The 13,893-nt window shown below is 37.9% G+C and overlaps 1 protein-coding gene across 2 annotated transcripts in view; it reads right to left on the reverse strand.

Annotated features, from left to right (window-relative positions):
* Positions 1–2,781: 2,781 nt before the first annotated feature.
* LOC106952537 (transmembrane protein 47-like) overlaps positions 2,782–13,893 on the reverse strand; it is a 20,435-nt gene continuing 9,323 nt past the window's right edge. Inside the window, exons 2-4 of one of the 2 annotated variants that reach the window (XR_001426009.1) lie at positions 12,363–12,503; positions 7,206–7,928; positions 2,782–4,282 (exon numbers count right to left, since the gene is read on the reverse strand). Coding sequence is in view for 1 of the 2 variants with exons in the window: in XM_015040705.1 (XP_014896191.1) it covers positions 7,750–7,928; positions 12,363–12,503 (320 nt within the window). In the remaining variant the exon portion in view is untranslated. Of the gene's footprint in view, positions 4,283–4,745; positions 7,929–12,362; positions 12,504–13,893 lie in introns of those variants that run through there. The other variant, XM_015040705.1, reaches the window with a different exon arrangement.

Below are 13,893 nucleotides of genomic sequence, written 5' to 3' on the forward strand. Positions count from 1 at the left end.
TTAAGTTTTACCTATCAAAATTGCTTCTCAAATTTATCTGAAATATCCACATTCCCATAAAACACCCAGATATTAAATACTTACAGCTGAAATAAATTTAATCAGTAAAGATCCGTCCAGAAGAATCGGATCGTTCCTGAATGTCATATCAATGCAGACTTTGGTCACAGCGTTGTCCCATAAATGCGACACCTCAGTCAACACCTCCACACAATAATTCGGCACATGAGTGACAACTTTTTTTCATCCCAGATGCAACATGTGTGTCTCAGTCAGTACAGCTAGCTTTGTTAGCATCACGTCCACAGATCTTACCTTCTTTAAGCTTTCCTTCCAAGTGACGCTAAAAGTTGGACGAAGTCCCCACCGTCTATGAAAGCGAAGCGCTGCTTATTTTACATGTCGCCATATCTTATGATTTATGCAGCGCTATTATATTACTGACGATTAGACAGACATCTTCTCCCGCTCAGAGGAAACCAAAGGACATTTCATGGAGCTCCGTGTGCGAGTAAAGGTGGAGGCGATGGGTGACAACAGACACTAAGTCATGTTATTGCTTGGATTTTACGGCGCCACCTTAAGACCCTGAACTTCACATTTTAACGGACAAAAAGCGCAACTTGGATGTAACGAGTAACGCGACGGTTTAGTAGAAATGTAGTGAAGTAGAAAGTACAGATACTTACTGTAAAATGTAGTGGAGTAAAAGTAGAAAGTATCCATTATTAAATCTACTTCAGTAACGTACAAATACACAAAAATGTACTTAAGTACAGTAACGAAGTACTTGTACTTCGTTACTTCCCACCACTGCGCCAAAGCAAATGAACTTTATAGTTAAAGAGTTCGAGTCTGACACAGTAAGGCCAAGCTTGGAAAATGTAGTGACTTCACTAGCAGAAGATGCTTATTTTCATGATGCAGATTTTTTCCCAAGAGGGATAATTACTAAAATCTTTTCTGCATCACATAAGTAAGTAACGGAACACTTGGAACGGCTTTGGAACACATTCACCTATAGTTGCTAATACACAAAGTGACCAGCAGAGGGTAGCAGATCCCCAGTTTAGGATGTATGTCAGTGTCTTTATTTTTTAGTTTTTAGGGTGATTTCCTCAAGGTTTAGTAAACAACAGAAACATCGGATTGAAGTATTTGTTACGTCACTCCGAGATCTTTCTCTGATGTGCTTGACAGCGAATGTGTAAAGGAGATAAATGCTGATTAGCACAAATCCAGACTCACAAAAAGCTCCAGTTACCTCACAAATGTACAATTTAAAATATCCTGTAGAAACTCAGCAATAATGAAGATACAAGGAACACGTTTCACAGCTGGAACCACTGAATACATTCCTCTCACTCTACTGATAATTGTGCCGTATGATGCATTTGGACATGATTTATTCATAAATAATTTAATTCTTAGATCTTTGATTCGGGTAAACAACCTTGGATAAACAACGCTTCATTATGCAAGTGCATTTCAGTAAACTACGATGCAACTGAAAAGTTTATTCAGAAAGTATTTCTCATACATTATGTATTCATCACACACAGTGAGTTATCGCAAGTTTTTTTCTATAAATCTTGATGGTTTTCAGCTGACGAAAAGCTCGGCTCTCAGAAAAGTGAAATACTGCACAAGTTAGTTAAATTAAAAAAATGTTACAAGTGTCAACGCTAGCGACTGAAAGTTGAGTGGAAGGAAAAACTGTATGTTTTCTAATGTTTTGGATTTTGAAATTTAATTTAAGCCATAACAGATTCTCAGTAGATTGTTCAAATTAAGGCGCTTTTGTTTTTTTCTTTCTTTTTTTTTCTTTTATTAAATCTTACTCTAATGTTTATAGTATAAACTGCAGCTGGAGTCAGTGCTTTAAGAAACTTGAAAAACTGTAACACTACTGATTTAGAAAAGTTAGTGTTGTGACAACACCAGAAAAAAAAGAAAGAAATTCTGCATTCTTAGAATCTAGGCTGATTAGTTCTCTACAGAATACATGGAGCAGCTTTAATGAATTTTAGATAAAAATGATTTGCATAGATTTGAGAGAAACTGAAAAGAGAAACGAGCACAACGGCAATGACTTCAGAACTGGGGAGGGGAAAGAAAAAAAAAAGATAAGATGAAAGCAGGAAGAACAATATGACAAAGTGACACAAGAGACTCTCAGTTCAGTGCTTTAATGTGTACAAAGAGATAAATGCTGATTAGTGACATCTCTACGACGGCATCTAAAACATGCCAATACACATGCACAAATAAGACTCTTTTTTTTCCTTCTTCTTCTGTCTGCCACGCATATTTGTACATTTCTGCAATCATCCACACTAAATCCCTACGCACATCATTAGACAGTGTTCCCCCTCCCAGTCTACTGGGAGAGGAGGTATGAAAAAAAGGAAACTGTTTCTGTTTACGAGCCTCTACTTTTCATTAGGTGTGTTACTAAGCAAACAAATGCTAACAGTCAAGGCTAAGTCAGACCTCGGCTAAAACGTACAAAGGGATGAGAAACGAATGAAGCATCGTATGGGTGCAGGAAAGGGCTTGTAAATATTGTTTCTGTTCTTTAAAAAAAAAAAATTAATTAATTGTACTCAAAGAGACCCAGTCTGATCTGATTTATTACAGAAACTCTGCATTTCTTTAATAAAGTACTGAAATCTGCTTCAAATCCAGGGTGAACAATCTGAACAAGCAGATGAGCTTGAAAATAAATCAGTAAGTCTTAGTTGTGGGATTGAAACCCTTATAAAGTATTTTGTGTGTGTGTGTGTGTCAGTCTTAATAAGAATCAGTGTATCCTCTCACATCTTGCTTTTACTAAAGCATCATTGAAACACATAAGTTAATTTTAACCCCCAAAGTGCTGCTTCACAAAGACATCCGTAGTCAGCAAAAGGAAGCTTAAATAAATAAAGCTTAAATGGCACAATCGTAAGTTGTAATAAAAATAAATCCATCAGATGTGTCCCCCTTACATCGCCTGAGAAGAGACAAATTAGAAAAATTGTCATGGAATAAAAAAAGGCGATTGCTTATAAGACACGGGAATAGAAAGGCAGTAGAAAATAACCAAAACAAAATCTGCTTTTGAAACAACACCATGTGAGAGTCCAGATAAAGTCACTGCAGTTCTTATTCTTAATTGTCCAGATTAGATAAAATTCTGGATGAATAAAGCAACGCCAGGCTAAAACGTCACCAAAACCAATTTAAAATGTTAAAACTGAGTTGTTTAGGAATGTATTTGTTTATTGTGTATTTTTGTACACGTGAAAATTAGCTTGACGCATTTCAAGTGCCTTGACGTAACTTTTGCTTTGAGATGTCGTGATACAAATAAACTGAAATTTAATCACTTGTAGCTACATTTTCTGTCGTTTGAAGAAAGTGGTCAGAAAAGAGCAAAACATAAAATCATGTGATTTTACAGAAGCAGGTTTTCTTTGAAAAGGTTTTGATATTAAAACAAAAATTACGAGCCAAAATGCAAGGTTAACCAAATTTTGAATAAACAAATTATTGAAGGCTCTTTTAAGGTGAATTAAAAAAAAAGAATCTGTGTGATGTATATGTGTGGACTGATTATCCTGAGTTAAAAAAATATGTTCAAAATATGCAAAGTGAGGACCACTCTGGCTTTCTTTACCAAAATCTACAACCTTTTTTTTCTGATTGGATATAAGAACCTTTAGCCTGGAACTGCTTTAGCCATGCTCAGGATCTGCTGGCAAAACCAGATGAAAAATCTGTTTTACAAAAAATTTCATCCAGAAAGGTGTTGCTTAGGCATAAAAAACTTGCTGCTTTGGACACTAAGACAAAACAGAAAAGAGTTTCAGTTTTAGAAAATGTGGTGAACATGGTCTAAGCTGTACCAAAATGACAACAGGAGAAAAGTACAGAACAGTAATAAAAGGAACCTAAGAAGCTTAATGTGTCAAAAAGACGACATAAGTTTTTTTGAGTAATGTACAAACCTTTAACGCTACGCTTGTCGACGTAAAATAAACGGATGTCTGTCATTTCCCTGAAGCGCATGGCCACCATCCAAGTCCTTCATTTGTTTTTGGTGGCTGGGGAGTCGGCCTGGAACCTATTTTTGGGATGACGGTTGCGCACCACGGTAAATATGTGACAATGAAAGGACAGCGAATGAAAGACGCTGCTTGAATCTCCAAATATCCACAGGAGAACTGCTTTGCATTCAAATCCCTACACACCTGGAGTGTGGGGCGGAAAAATGAGTTCCCAAGAAGAGGAAAGTAATCTACAAAACAGAACGTAGGGTAAAAAAGAAGACACTTTGAAAGTAGCAGATGATAAGTTATTAAAAAGTACTGAATTAGGAACTATAGTGGAGCCATTAAAGTAATTAATATAAATAAATAAAACCTTTTCAATAGACTGATGTTTTGAAGAAACCCTTGGTACCTCTGAAAAACTAAACAGCAACACTTGGAAAAAAAAAATCTGCCCCTTTAAAGCTTGCTTTTTTGTCACACTTTTATATTTAACAAATTTTAATATTGCAGAGGAATATATGACAAAATATGACACAATCTGGATATAAATGTCAGCCCAAGATTATGTGGCAGGGAGAAGAGAAATAAATGCAGACAATTCTTTCTGCATTTCAGAAAGAATTGTCAGCTAATTCTTTCTGAAATGCAGTAGAGCGTTGAAGTAAAATACCAGACTTTTTTTTCCTACCCTTTCTTAGATCAATTAATTGTGACATTTTCTTCCTACGTACAACTGAGCACATAACAGAATGTCTTCAACCAGAAACTACATATTGAGTGATGCATAAGTTCCTGACATTTACAGTTGACGAGGAGAACAGTTTGGTCCAAGAAAACAGTTTGAATTTATCACTAAGAGAGACTTCAGTAGCCATGGTTACATACACCAAGGAACAGACCTTTTCATTCGTCTGTTCAAATATGTTGTACATAGCAACATATTTGCATTGTGCATTGTCACAGCTGACATGTAGAATGTGACAGTGTTAAATGCAGATCCAGGTTATAAGGAGTTATTAGATACGGTGATCTGGAAAATTCTGTTAGCATTTTGTTTTTAACAGAGGCTAGCTAACTCTGGGTAGCTTTCTCCAATGTTAAAACTCAAATGTATATTTAAGAAAATGGTGTAGTGCTTATAGATATAAGCTATTAGTGTGAGATTTGGTTGTTTCCTTGTTATTTCTGGTTGTTGAAGTCATTCCTTATTTGATCAGTTGTGTTGACAGAGTTGTCTAATACCAAGCTAACACCGAACATCCAGACAACGCTCCCTGACCATCGCCATCAGTTTTCAGTGAACATTTGCAGACAATGTTCTCTGAATGTCAACACAAAATACAATAAAGCTTTCTGGGAGCGTTGTCTGGTCGTACACGAACAACACTCAACGTTTGATGATGTTCTTGTACATTTTCTACAAATGTACACAAAATGCTTGCAGATAACATTCAAAATGAGATTAAAGACTACCAAGGCAAAAGAAATGGTAAAAAAAAAAATATAACGCTACCGTCAGTGAATGTCGTCTGAACATTTGCTTGCTAGATGGGAAAAACTTTTTGTCGAACTGACTGAGAATAATCTTAAATCAGAGTGATAGATAAAATAGGAACGATTTGTGAGTTCTGAAAATACTGTGACTGACTAACCTGTAGCAGATGCTAAGGTTAGCATCTGTTTCAGGGTTTCCTATTGATGCTAAGCTAGTGACTATTTTGCGATTGTTTTTTAAGTGAGTCTGGAGTACATTTGATCAGTCTAAAATTAAACTGTTTGAGATGTGTGAAATGATTATTCAGAGAGATAGGCAAATAAAGCTGTTGCTAACAGCTAAGACTAAGAAAATTATCTACTACAAACAGGCCATTAATTAACATCCAAATAAAACTCCACTTTGAAATTTCTTAAGTTACCCATCATTTGTACATTTTTGTACAGGCTGGGATTTGTTTAGTTCAGTGAACACATTCAAAAATTCCCTCTGTATTCTCCAGATGCTGGCTGGTAGGAGTAAATGTGAATCTAAAGCAATTGCTTCACTGGAATCTGTAAATAGTGTCGCAAGTAAAAGACACAGCATGTATTACTCATTACTTGTTTTGCAAAATAGCTCTAAACATTTCCACATTACACCACATTGCAACCACAAGCTCCAATGTATTTGATTGGGGCTTTATGTTGGACCTGCAGTCCCAATAAAATGCATCAAACTCTGAGGTTGTTACATGAGGAAATGTGGACAACCAGAAGGGGAAACAATGCTTTTTGCAAGGCACAGGTTACTGACAAAGATTAAGTTTTCTATTAAAGCCAATATCTTCTACCTGTAGCGTGGCTACAGAGTTAAGCATATAGATTTTTTTCTTCTGGGGACACAGAACACCCAACTTACAAGCTCAAATGGATTATAGCAAAATGTACAAGTGTAGGTCTTGCCACTCCTGCTTTTCCTGATCACAAATACTGAATACAACCTAATGTGTTGATGACTTGGAGAAAGGCACAAATGGAGAACTGTTGAGTAAATTATGGAATACTATGTGGAACCATGATAAAACTATCACTTAGTACAAGAAAAGTTGAATGAGCTCCGATTAACTGCCTTCTCTAAAGAGTAAAGATTGAACATTCACCCTTTATCTGCACCTGTTTGAATTCATTTAAAGGTATGTATGTGATTTTTGTGTGAGATATTGTTTTTATGTCAGACTGAGCCAAACCATCCTTTCCACCCCCAACTTGGCCGAGCAATTTCACCGAATGCAGCCAGGAAATGAGACAAGGCATGAAAGCCCCGAGGAATCTCAATCAGATGAGTGCATAATTACAAGATTCCATTCAGAACAATCCCCCTTTATCTCACGGCCGTTGTGCATGTAAACCTGACTACTGACGGGCTGACAACACTCCTTTTTCACAGAGAGAATTACCGGAGGGCGAAACCGAACACCAAATGACAGGTGGCTGGAGAAACTCCGTTCAATTGGCAATCGAAGACGCTTGGAGGCCTCGGAGGGCCGTACTGTCTTACAACCCCCGACCGTGGGTAATCAATCATGACAGCTGCATGTGCACTCCCCGTGGGTTGCCGTGGTAACAGACAAGTGGGTCGATAACGGAATATTGAGTGGGTGTCTTACGTTTTTTTTTTATTCCTGCCCTCACCTTCCTCCAGGAAGAGTCTGTCTGTTGAAAAGTTATGAGGATGTGATCTGCTTCCACACCCTTGCGGAACCTCAGGGACTCCAAAGGGCTCTGAAAAACAAAACGGCTTCTGCGTCTAACCAAGCCGTAGGTTTTGACAATGGAACAGGAAACCGAGATGAAGAAATTTGAAGGGATCCAGCCAAAGAACATGCAACAATTTTCTAATTAACAGAGTCAAAAACTTGGGTTTGTGGAGCCAAGAACAGAGGGAGAGTTGTTGAGTCTACGGTCGACAGGTTTTTTGAAGGGTATTACACAAGTCTTAGCAATCGCTGCCAAGATGGTGAGTCCGCATCAAAAATTCTTTTGACAGAGGCAAAAAAAGGTGATATCTTGAATATCCGCTTTAATTCCAACGGTCAAAGCTTGAGTCGCTCAAATCTGATGTTCATTACTTCCAGCACATCCTGGGAAATCAGGTGTTAAAAAAACATAACCCCCCCATCCCCATCTTTACTTCTTTGCCAAAATGTAGCTGTGAAGTTCCCAGCTGTTATTGGAGTTAGTAGTAATCCTCATAGCTCTTTGGGTTGAGGCAGTAGAGGACTCCCCCACCAAAGGAAAAGATGGTCCCTCCCCAAGCCAGCCCGTAGCCCCAGTTGAATTCATGATAGATCCTCAAGTTGATACTCTCGATGAACTTGATGGGGAAGAGGACCAAGCTGCAGGCCTGGAGGACAACTGGAGAAGATAAGGCATGATTAAATACAAGATGTTACTTTCAAAGTACAATCATAATGTTATTCTGTGCTCAGCATCGGCAGAGAATAAGTAGAACAATCAGGAATGTTGTTAAGGAAGTGTAAACAGCATTACTTAAATATGTCCACAATTAGAAAACAGCTTAATTTAGTGAAAGTACGCCACTTCAATAACATTGCACCAACAAATGCATGTGTACTGCCAAGCTCAGACCACACTATGTTATCTGGATCAAAGTGTGGCTCATCACTGTCAACTCAGTTTTGACATTAAAGACTTAAAATACACATTTGTTTATATCTATGCATCTGAAATTGTGTATAACCACTTACTAAACTCTATTAGTAGGTGCACCTAATAATATATTTGCTAGGTCTACCTAGCAAATAGGTACACCTATTGGGTTGGGTTTGATGACCCAGTTTTGGGCATAAGCAAAAAAAAACAATACTATGTTGGACGACCTTTGCCTATACTTCCTGGGATAGACGTTACATTTCTCAGGTTCACAGTCAATATGTGCATCTACATCTCAAAAGTGCTCTACTGAATGGGGATCTGGGGATTATGGAGGGCAGAGTTCAAGGTCATGTTCACAAAAAGACAATAAGATCATTTGAATTTTTTTCAAATGAAGCATCTTGCTAGAAGTAACCATTAGAAGACGGGTACTCTTCTACCCATCTTTGCCTTAAAAGATGGGTATTGTCAACTCAGTTGGTACAAAAGATCCAAGAAATTGCTAAGAAAATATCCACAATAGCATTACACCACCACCAGTCTGAACTGTTGATGCAAATCAGGATGAATTGAGGGTTTGATGCTTACGCTAAATTCTAGAGTTTGAATGTTGGAGATTAAATCAAGGCCCGTTGGACCAGCCAACATTTTTCCACTCTATATCGGTTCCAGTTTGGTGAGGAAGTGTGAACTGCAACCATTTCCTGCTTTTTGTTGCCAGAAGCAAAAGTGGTCCTCATCTCCTTACAGTTGGATCTTCCATAAATCCTGACTGTACTTTTTTTTTGTAGTTATCCTTAGAGTAGCTATGTGAATTATATTAAAGAAGTCGACCTTATTCCCATTTGACCTCTAACATCAAAGAATTTGTGCTTGCTGTCCTCTTTGGATATTTTCTCTTTTTAGAACCATTTTATGTAAACCCAGAAGATGTATGGCTGTGACAAATCCTATTAGCTCAGTGGTTTCTGAAATACTAACATCGGCCCGTCCGGTACCAGCTGCTATGCCACATTCAAAGTCACTTAGATCCTCTTCTTCATTCTGATGTCCGGTTCAAACTTCAGCAACTTGTCTTCATCACGTCTGGGTGCCTAAATGTATTGAGTTTCTGCCATGTGAACGGCTGATTTGTTATTTGAGTCAACAAGACCTTGATAGATGCATCTCATAAATAGTCTAGTGAGTGAATGAACTTTCATCACTCGCTTGTAGATGGAGCAAAGTATTATTCCTAAAGCTTTTTGCAAGACAAATAAGACAAATAAGATAGCGAGCCACTCTTATTCAATAAGTCCTAGTTTGTCACTCCCAAAGGTCTTCTGTGTTGATTTACAAACTACTCTCTGTGTCCCTTATGCCCCCCAGATTTATGTCTTTAAAGTCATCTTTGCAATTGCCGGAACTTACTTAATTTGCTTCGAGTGCACTCATACCCAAATCTTTCCAACTATACTTCATTGACAAAGTTTACTGTAAAATCTAGAAGGCCGTCGAAGTTACTGGAAATTAGAGGTTAGCTAGGTGCTAACCATTTTAGTGATCCTTAAAAATGATTTCTCATTGGTTTGGTCTTGGACTTAGACTTGGTCTTGGGTTATTTTACATCAATTTAGAGAATTTTTTTTTAAACAGAATTTGTTCAATCTAACCACATTGGCTAAATTCCAAAGTTTGAGTTTGTGAATTGAATCTGAATGAGATTTAAGCCCAGATTTTGAGTAGCCTACTCCAAAATCTTTTCTGAGCCACTAACAGGAATGAATACTGGCTGATATTGTGGGCCGTTTCTCATCTGGTCTTGAATTTGTTTAAAATGGGGGATTATGTGTCGCCTTTGAGGTCTTGTAGTCGACCTCATGCTGTCAGCAAAGAATTAGCTGAGCAATTTCTTGACTTGACAGTAATCATACCTGTGGGTTAGTAAAACAAAGCCTCCAAAACGGTTAATCAAAATTAATTAATGGGCGTAGATTCCTTTTATAATAGTAAATATGTGGAAACTGCTTCTTGTGGCAAACATAAGACAGGCTATCATTTTCTGACATTAAAATCTGAAAGATCTAAGAATGACAAAAAAGCAAAATCAGAAGAAATCTGTAGGCAACTCTATCTCTACCGATACGGCACCATCGCCGTAGGCTGAGGCAGAAGGTACGCCTGACCCTGTGCTTCTGAGTTTTTTTGGTTTGCTCTCTCAGCCCCTCATATGATGGGGCAGACAAACTCATACTGAAGTTGTCTGATTCGACATGAAGGATTCATCATTTTAATGAAATTTACTTTTTTTTTAATGAGGTAGCAGTTTGGAGTTCACTTTTGGGGCACCAGAGAGGAAAACAAGCTCTGGCATCAAACTGTTGCTCTTCTGAATATACAAAATAATACAAAGTGGATGCATAACACCAAGTACTACTACGCAAATAACACAGATGGTGTTACAAACAAATCTCAAAGTGGATGTTGGTGTGAAAAACAAAAAAAAAAATCAATCATTCATGAAGGGTTCATGTAGTTTTTGTGGTCAGTATTTAAAATGTCATGTAAAAAAGGTTGTTTAGTTCGGATCAAAGGAAAAGAAGTACATGTTGAGTGTTGATTTTTTTTTCTCTCTTTTACTTTTGCATTCTGAATGGGAGGACGCAGTGTTCACAAGGACAAAGAAAAAGATTTTAAATAACATTTTGTAACACCACAGGATGTGTGATGTATAATGTCCCTTTTTACATGCACTCATAACTTAAGCCACCGAAAAGTCCAATAAAATACATTTAGGTTTGTGGTTTATCGTCACAGTATGTTCAAAGCTCAATGGGTTTTAAATTCTTTTGGAAGGTTATATAAATACATAAGCCTCCATATTCTCCAAACTTCCTGATCTGTAAACAAATCCCGTCAACCTTCTAATGTCCAGAACCGAAACGATCCGACAATGACAGCTTGCTAGGAAATATCACAGCAGAGCTTTAGAGGCGTCACTTAAAAGCTCAGGGCTGTTGTGTCAACACTTTTAGGAACGCTGAAAGTCACACGCTGCCGCATCGGTAAAACTCTGATTTTCTTTTTCCACTGCTGCTGATCCTGTGTGCTCTGGTTAACCCTAAACTCCAGACGGCCTTTAAAACAGCCCTCAATTCTACTTTGCTTTCAGTATGATCTTGGTAACTAAGGCAACACATTGTTCGCAAATTGCAAAAGCGAACCGCTTTATGTTGCTGAAGCATTATGTCTCGCAGCGGCGGCCGAGGCCTTTTATCACGAGGTATCCCACCGTGTTTAACATAAAGAGAATCTTAAAGCAATCTGAGGGAAATCATAGAATTATAGCTATTAGAGGAACACAAGCTGAGGCTCCATTATTGTAACAAGGTGTGCTTTCAGTAGCACTAAATGAAGTTCTACAGAAGCATAAATCAACAGCAGAGGCTGCAAAGTAACTGGTGAAATGGAAAAATGAAGGTGTTTGATTCAACGTGCTCAGAAATTCACGCTTTAAGCACATTTGCATCATCCTTTAAAGTCGGGACGGTTCCCACTTACCTGCAGTCATGCTAAGGTTTGTTCGCTACAGCTACGAAACAGATCCTGCTTTTCAAAATAAATCACATCGCAGATATAAGAAAATAAATAAATAAATAAATAAATAAATAAATAAATAAATAAATAAATAAAAATGTCTCCTTACTCTACGTTGTGAGAAGCTGGGTTGCTGTTGGACTTGAAGTGAGGGGATGATGGGAGAGTTAAAGAGACGGGCGTGACGCCACGTTTCATAGTCGACCATAAAAATAGGATTTCCTCTGAAGAGTGTGAGAGCGGAAAACTGTGCGACTGTGAGACTGCAGGTGTGTGTCTTGGGTTAAATGAGGAAATAAGGATTATCCTGAGAGCTTCATGTGAAAACCTTATGAAAATCAGGTAATTAAATAGTGTGTGACTATCCTAAGCAGGACCTTTGACATTAAAATCACAGACTTTGCTTAGATTAAGTCAGAAAAGGATTTTGTTTCGGCAACACAAACACTCCAGAGTTATTCGCTACTTTGTGTTCGTCTATTGCATGAAATTCTAATAAAATATTCTGTAATTTCTGGCTGTGATGTGACAACATAACAAAAAAAATGTCCAGGTATTTTTGCAAGGCACAGTGTTTAGTCTATGGTGTGCGCTGACCTGCGGCGAAGAGCATGAAGGCAACGAGGGCGTAGAACCGCCGTCTTGTACCGATGCACACGGCAACCAAAGCGACTAGGAATGACATCAGCACCAAGGCTCCGCCCCCTAGCAACAAGGCCAGTGTGGCAACCTGCCAGTCTGGAAGGGGAGGAAGGGGGAAAGACAAGAAGGAGATAAATAGTAAAATATTTGATCAACATACAGACACGAAAATATTTGATGCAAATTAGTGACTGGCATTACGGGGTCAATATTTACAGGTAGTGGTGTGGATTTCTGTACCCTTCTCCTGACTGATACCTTTGGACAATGAGCTAATTTGGTAAAAATTGACAGCAGGTGTTTAAATGCTGTAGCTGTATCAAAAAGTACATCTCAGTTTTAAACAAAACCTGGAATTTTAACAACATTTAGACTTTATGCTCATTGTACTATTCTCTGCCTCAAAAATATTAGGTTTTATATTAGTATTTTTCCTTTTTAGAAAAACAACCAACTGTAGTCCTTCAAAAAGGAGTTAAAATAGCAGCGTTGTGCTTTTAATTTTTTGCATTTTGGGAAACAAATGAATGCAAAAAAAAAATAATAAAAGGCCTTAAATACACCTCTTGGGAGAACATAAACAACAAGACAAATTATTCTCATTTTGCACTACTCTATTATTTACAAGCGTCAGGTATAATGCATTTATCTGTGGGGGGGGGGTACGGCGGGAAGCGGCGCGGGAGCAAACAAGGCGTGGAAGGGAGAAGCGAGACAGAGCGAGGAGTGTTTGGAAAAGCAGCCAGTTGCAGGAGAGGAGAAACTGAACAAAGTCTAAATGGATGAGTAAACCAAGGTAACAAGGAAGGGGGAGAGGGGTTGGTGGGCTCGGGACATTGAGACAGAGAGTAAAGGTAAAGAAGCGAGAGCAGCAGAAGCAGCTGAGCCTTCAAAAAGCTTTGGCTAAAAAGCTTTACTGGCTTGTTGTCAAAAATTTATCTGAGTCTGTATATGGGGAGCATTTGAGGTTGAAGGGCAGTGAGAAAAGCAAGAACACACAAACCTACCAAACTCACAATAAACTGAACACTGAAGTGTTTTAAATATGATAAAAACTGAATGAGGCATGTTTGATTGTTATGTAACAATCAATAAAGTTTCAACCTTTCTAAGTGATAAATCCTACCTTAGATCCTTACTTTATGCTAAATCTTTTTTTTTTTAGTGGTCATTATTTTGTCAAAATCAGTTTTCACTTTCAGATTATAGTTGTTTTTTTATTGTTTGTGTAAAAATAAAAAAGAAATTTGTTGATCATGATTAATTTGTAAAATCAATAAAAGGGTAAAAAAAAAAAGTCATGCTTAATGTAGGGACTGTAGTAGTTTTAACTATATGAGAAAACTGTTTTCAACCATCTAAGGGCATACACATTTAGGAGCTTATAAATTCCAATGCTCTCTCTCTCTAACCCCCCCCCCCCCCCCCACCCAAAAAAAACAACACCAACCCCCCAACAAAAAACCCAACACAAACACAGTATCAT

Source organism: Poecilia latipinna, unplaced genomic scaffold (genome assembly GCF_001443285.1).
Source record: "Poecilia latipinna isolate Pla-1442-1.1 unplaced genomic scaffold, P_latipinna-1.0 Scaffold523, whole genome shotgun sequence".
In the NCBI taxonomy this organism is placed as follows: domain Eukaryota; kingdom Metazoa; phylum Chordata; class Actinopteri; order Cyprinodontiformes; family Poeciliidae; genus Poecilia; species Poecilia latipinna.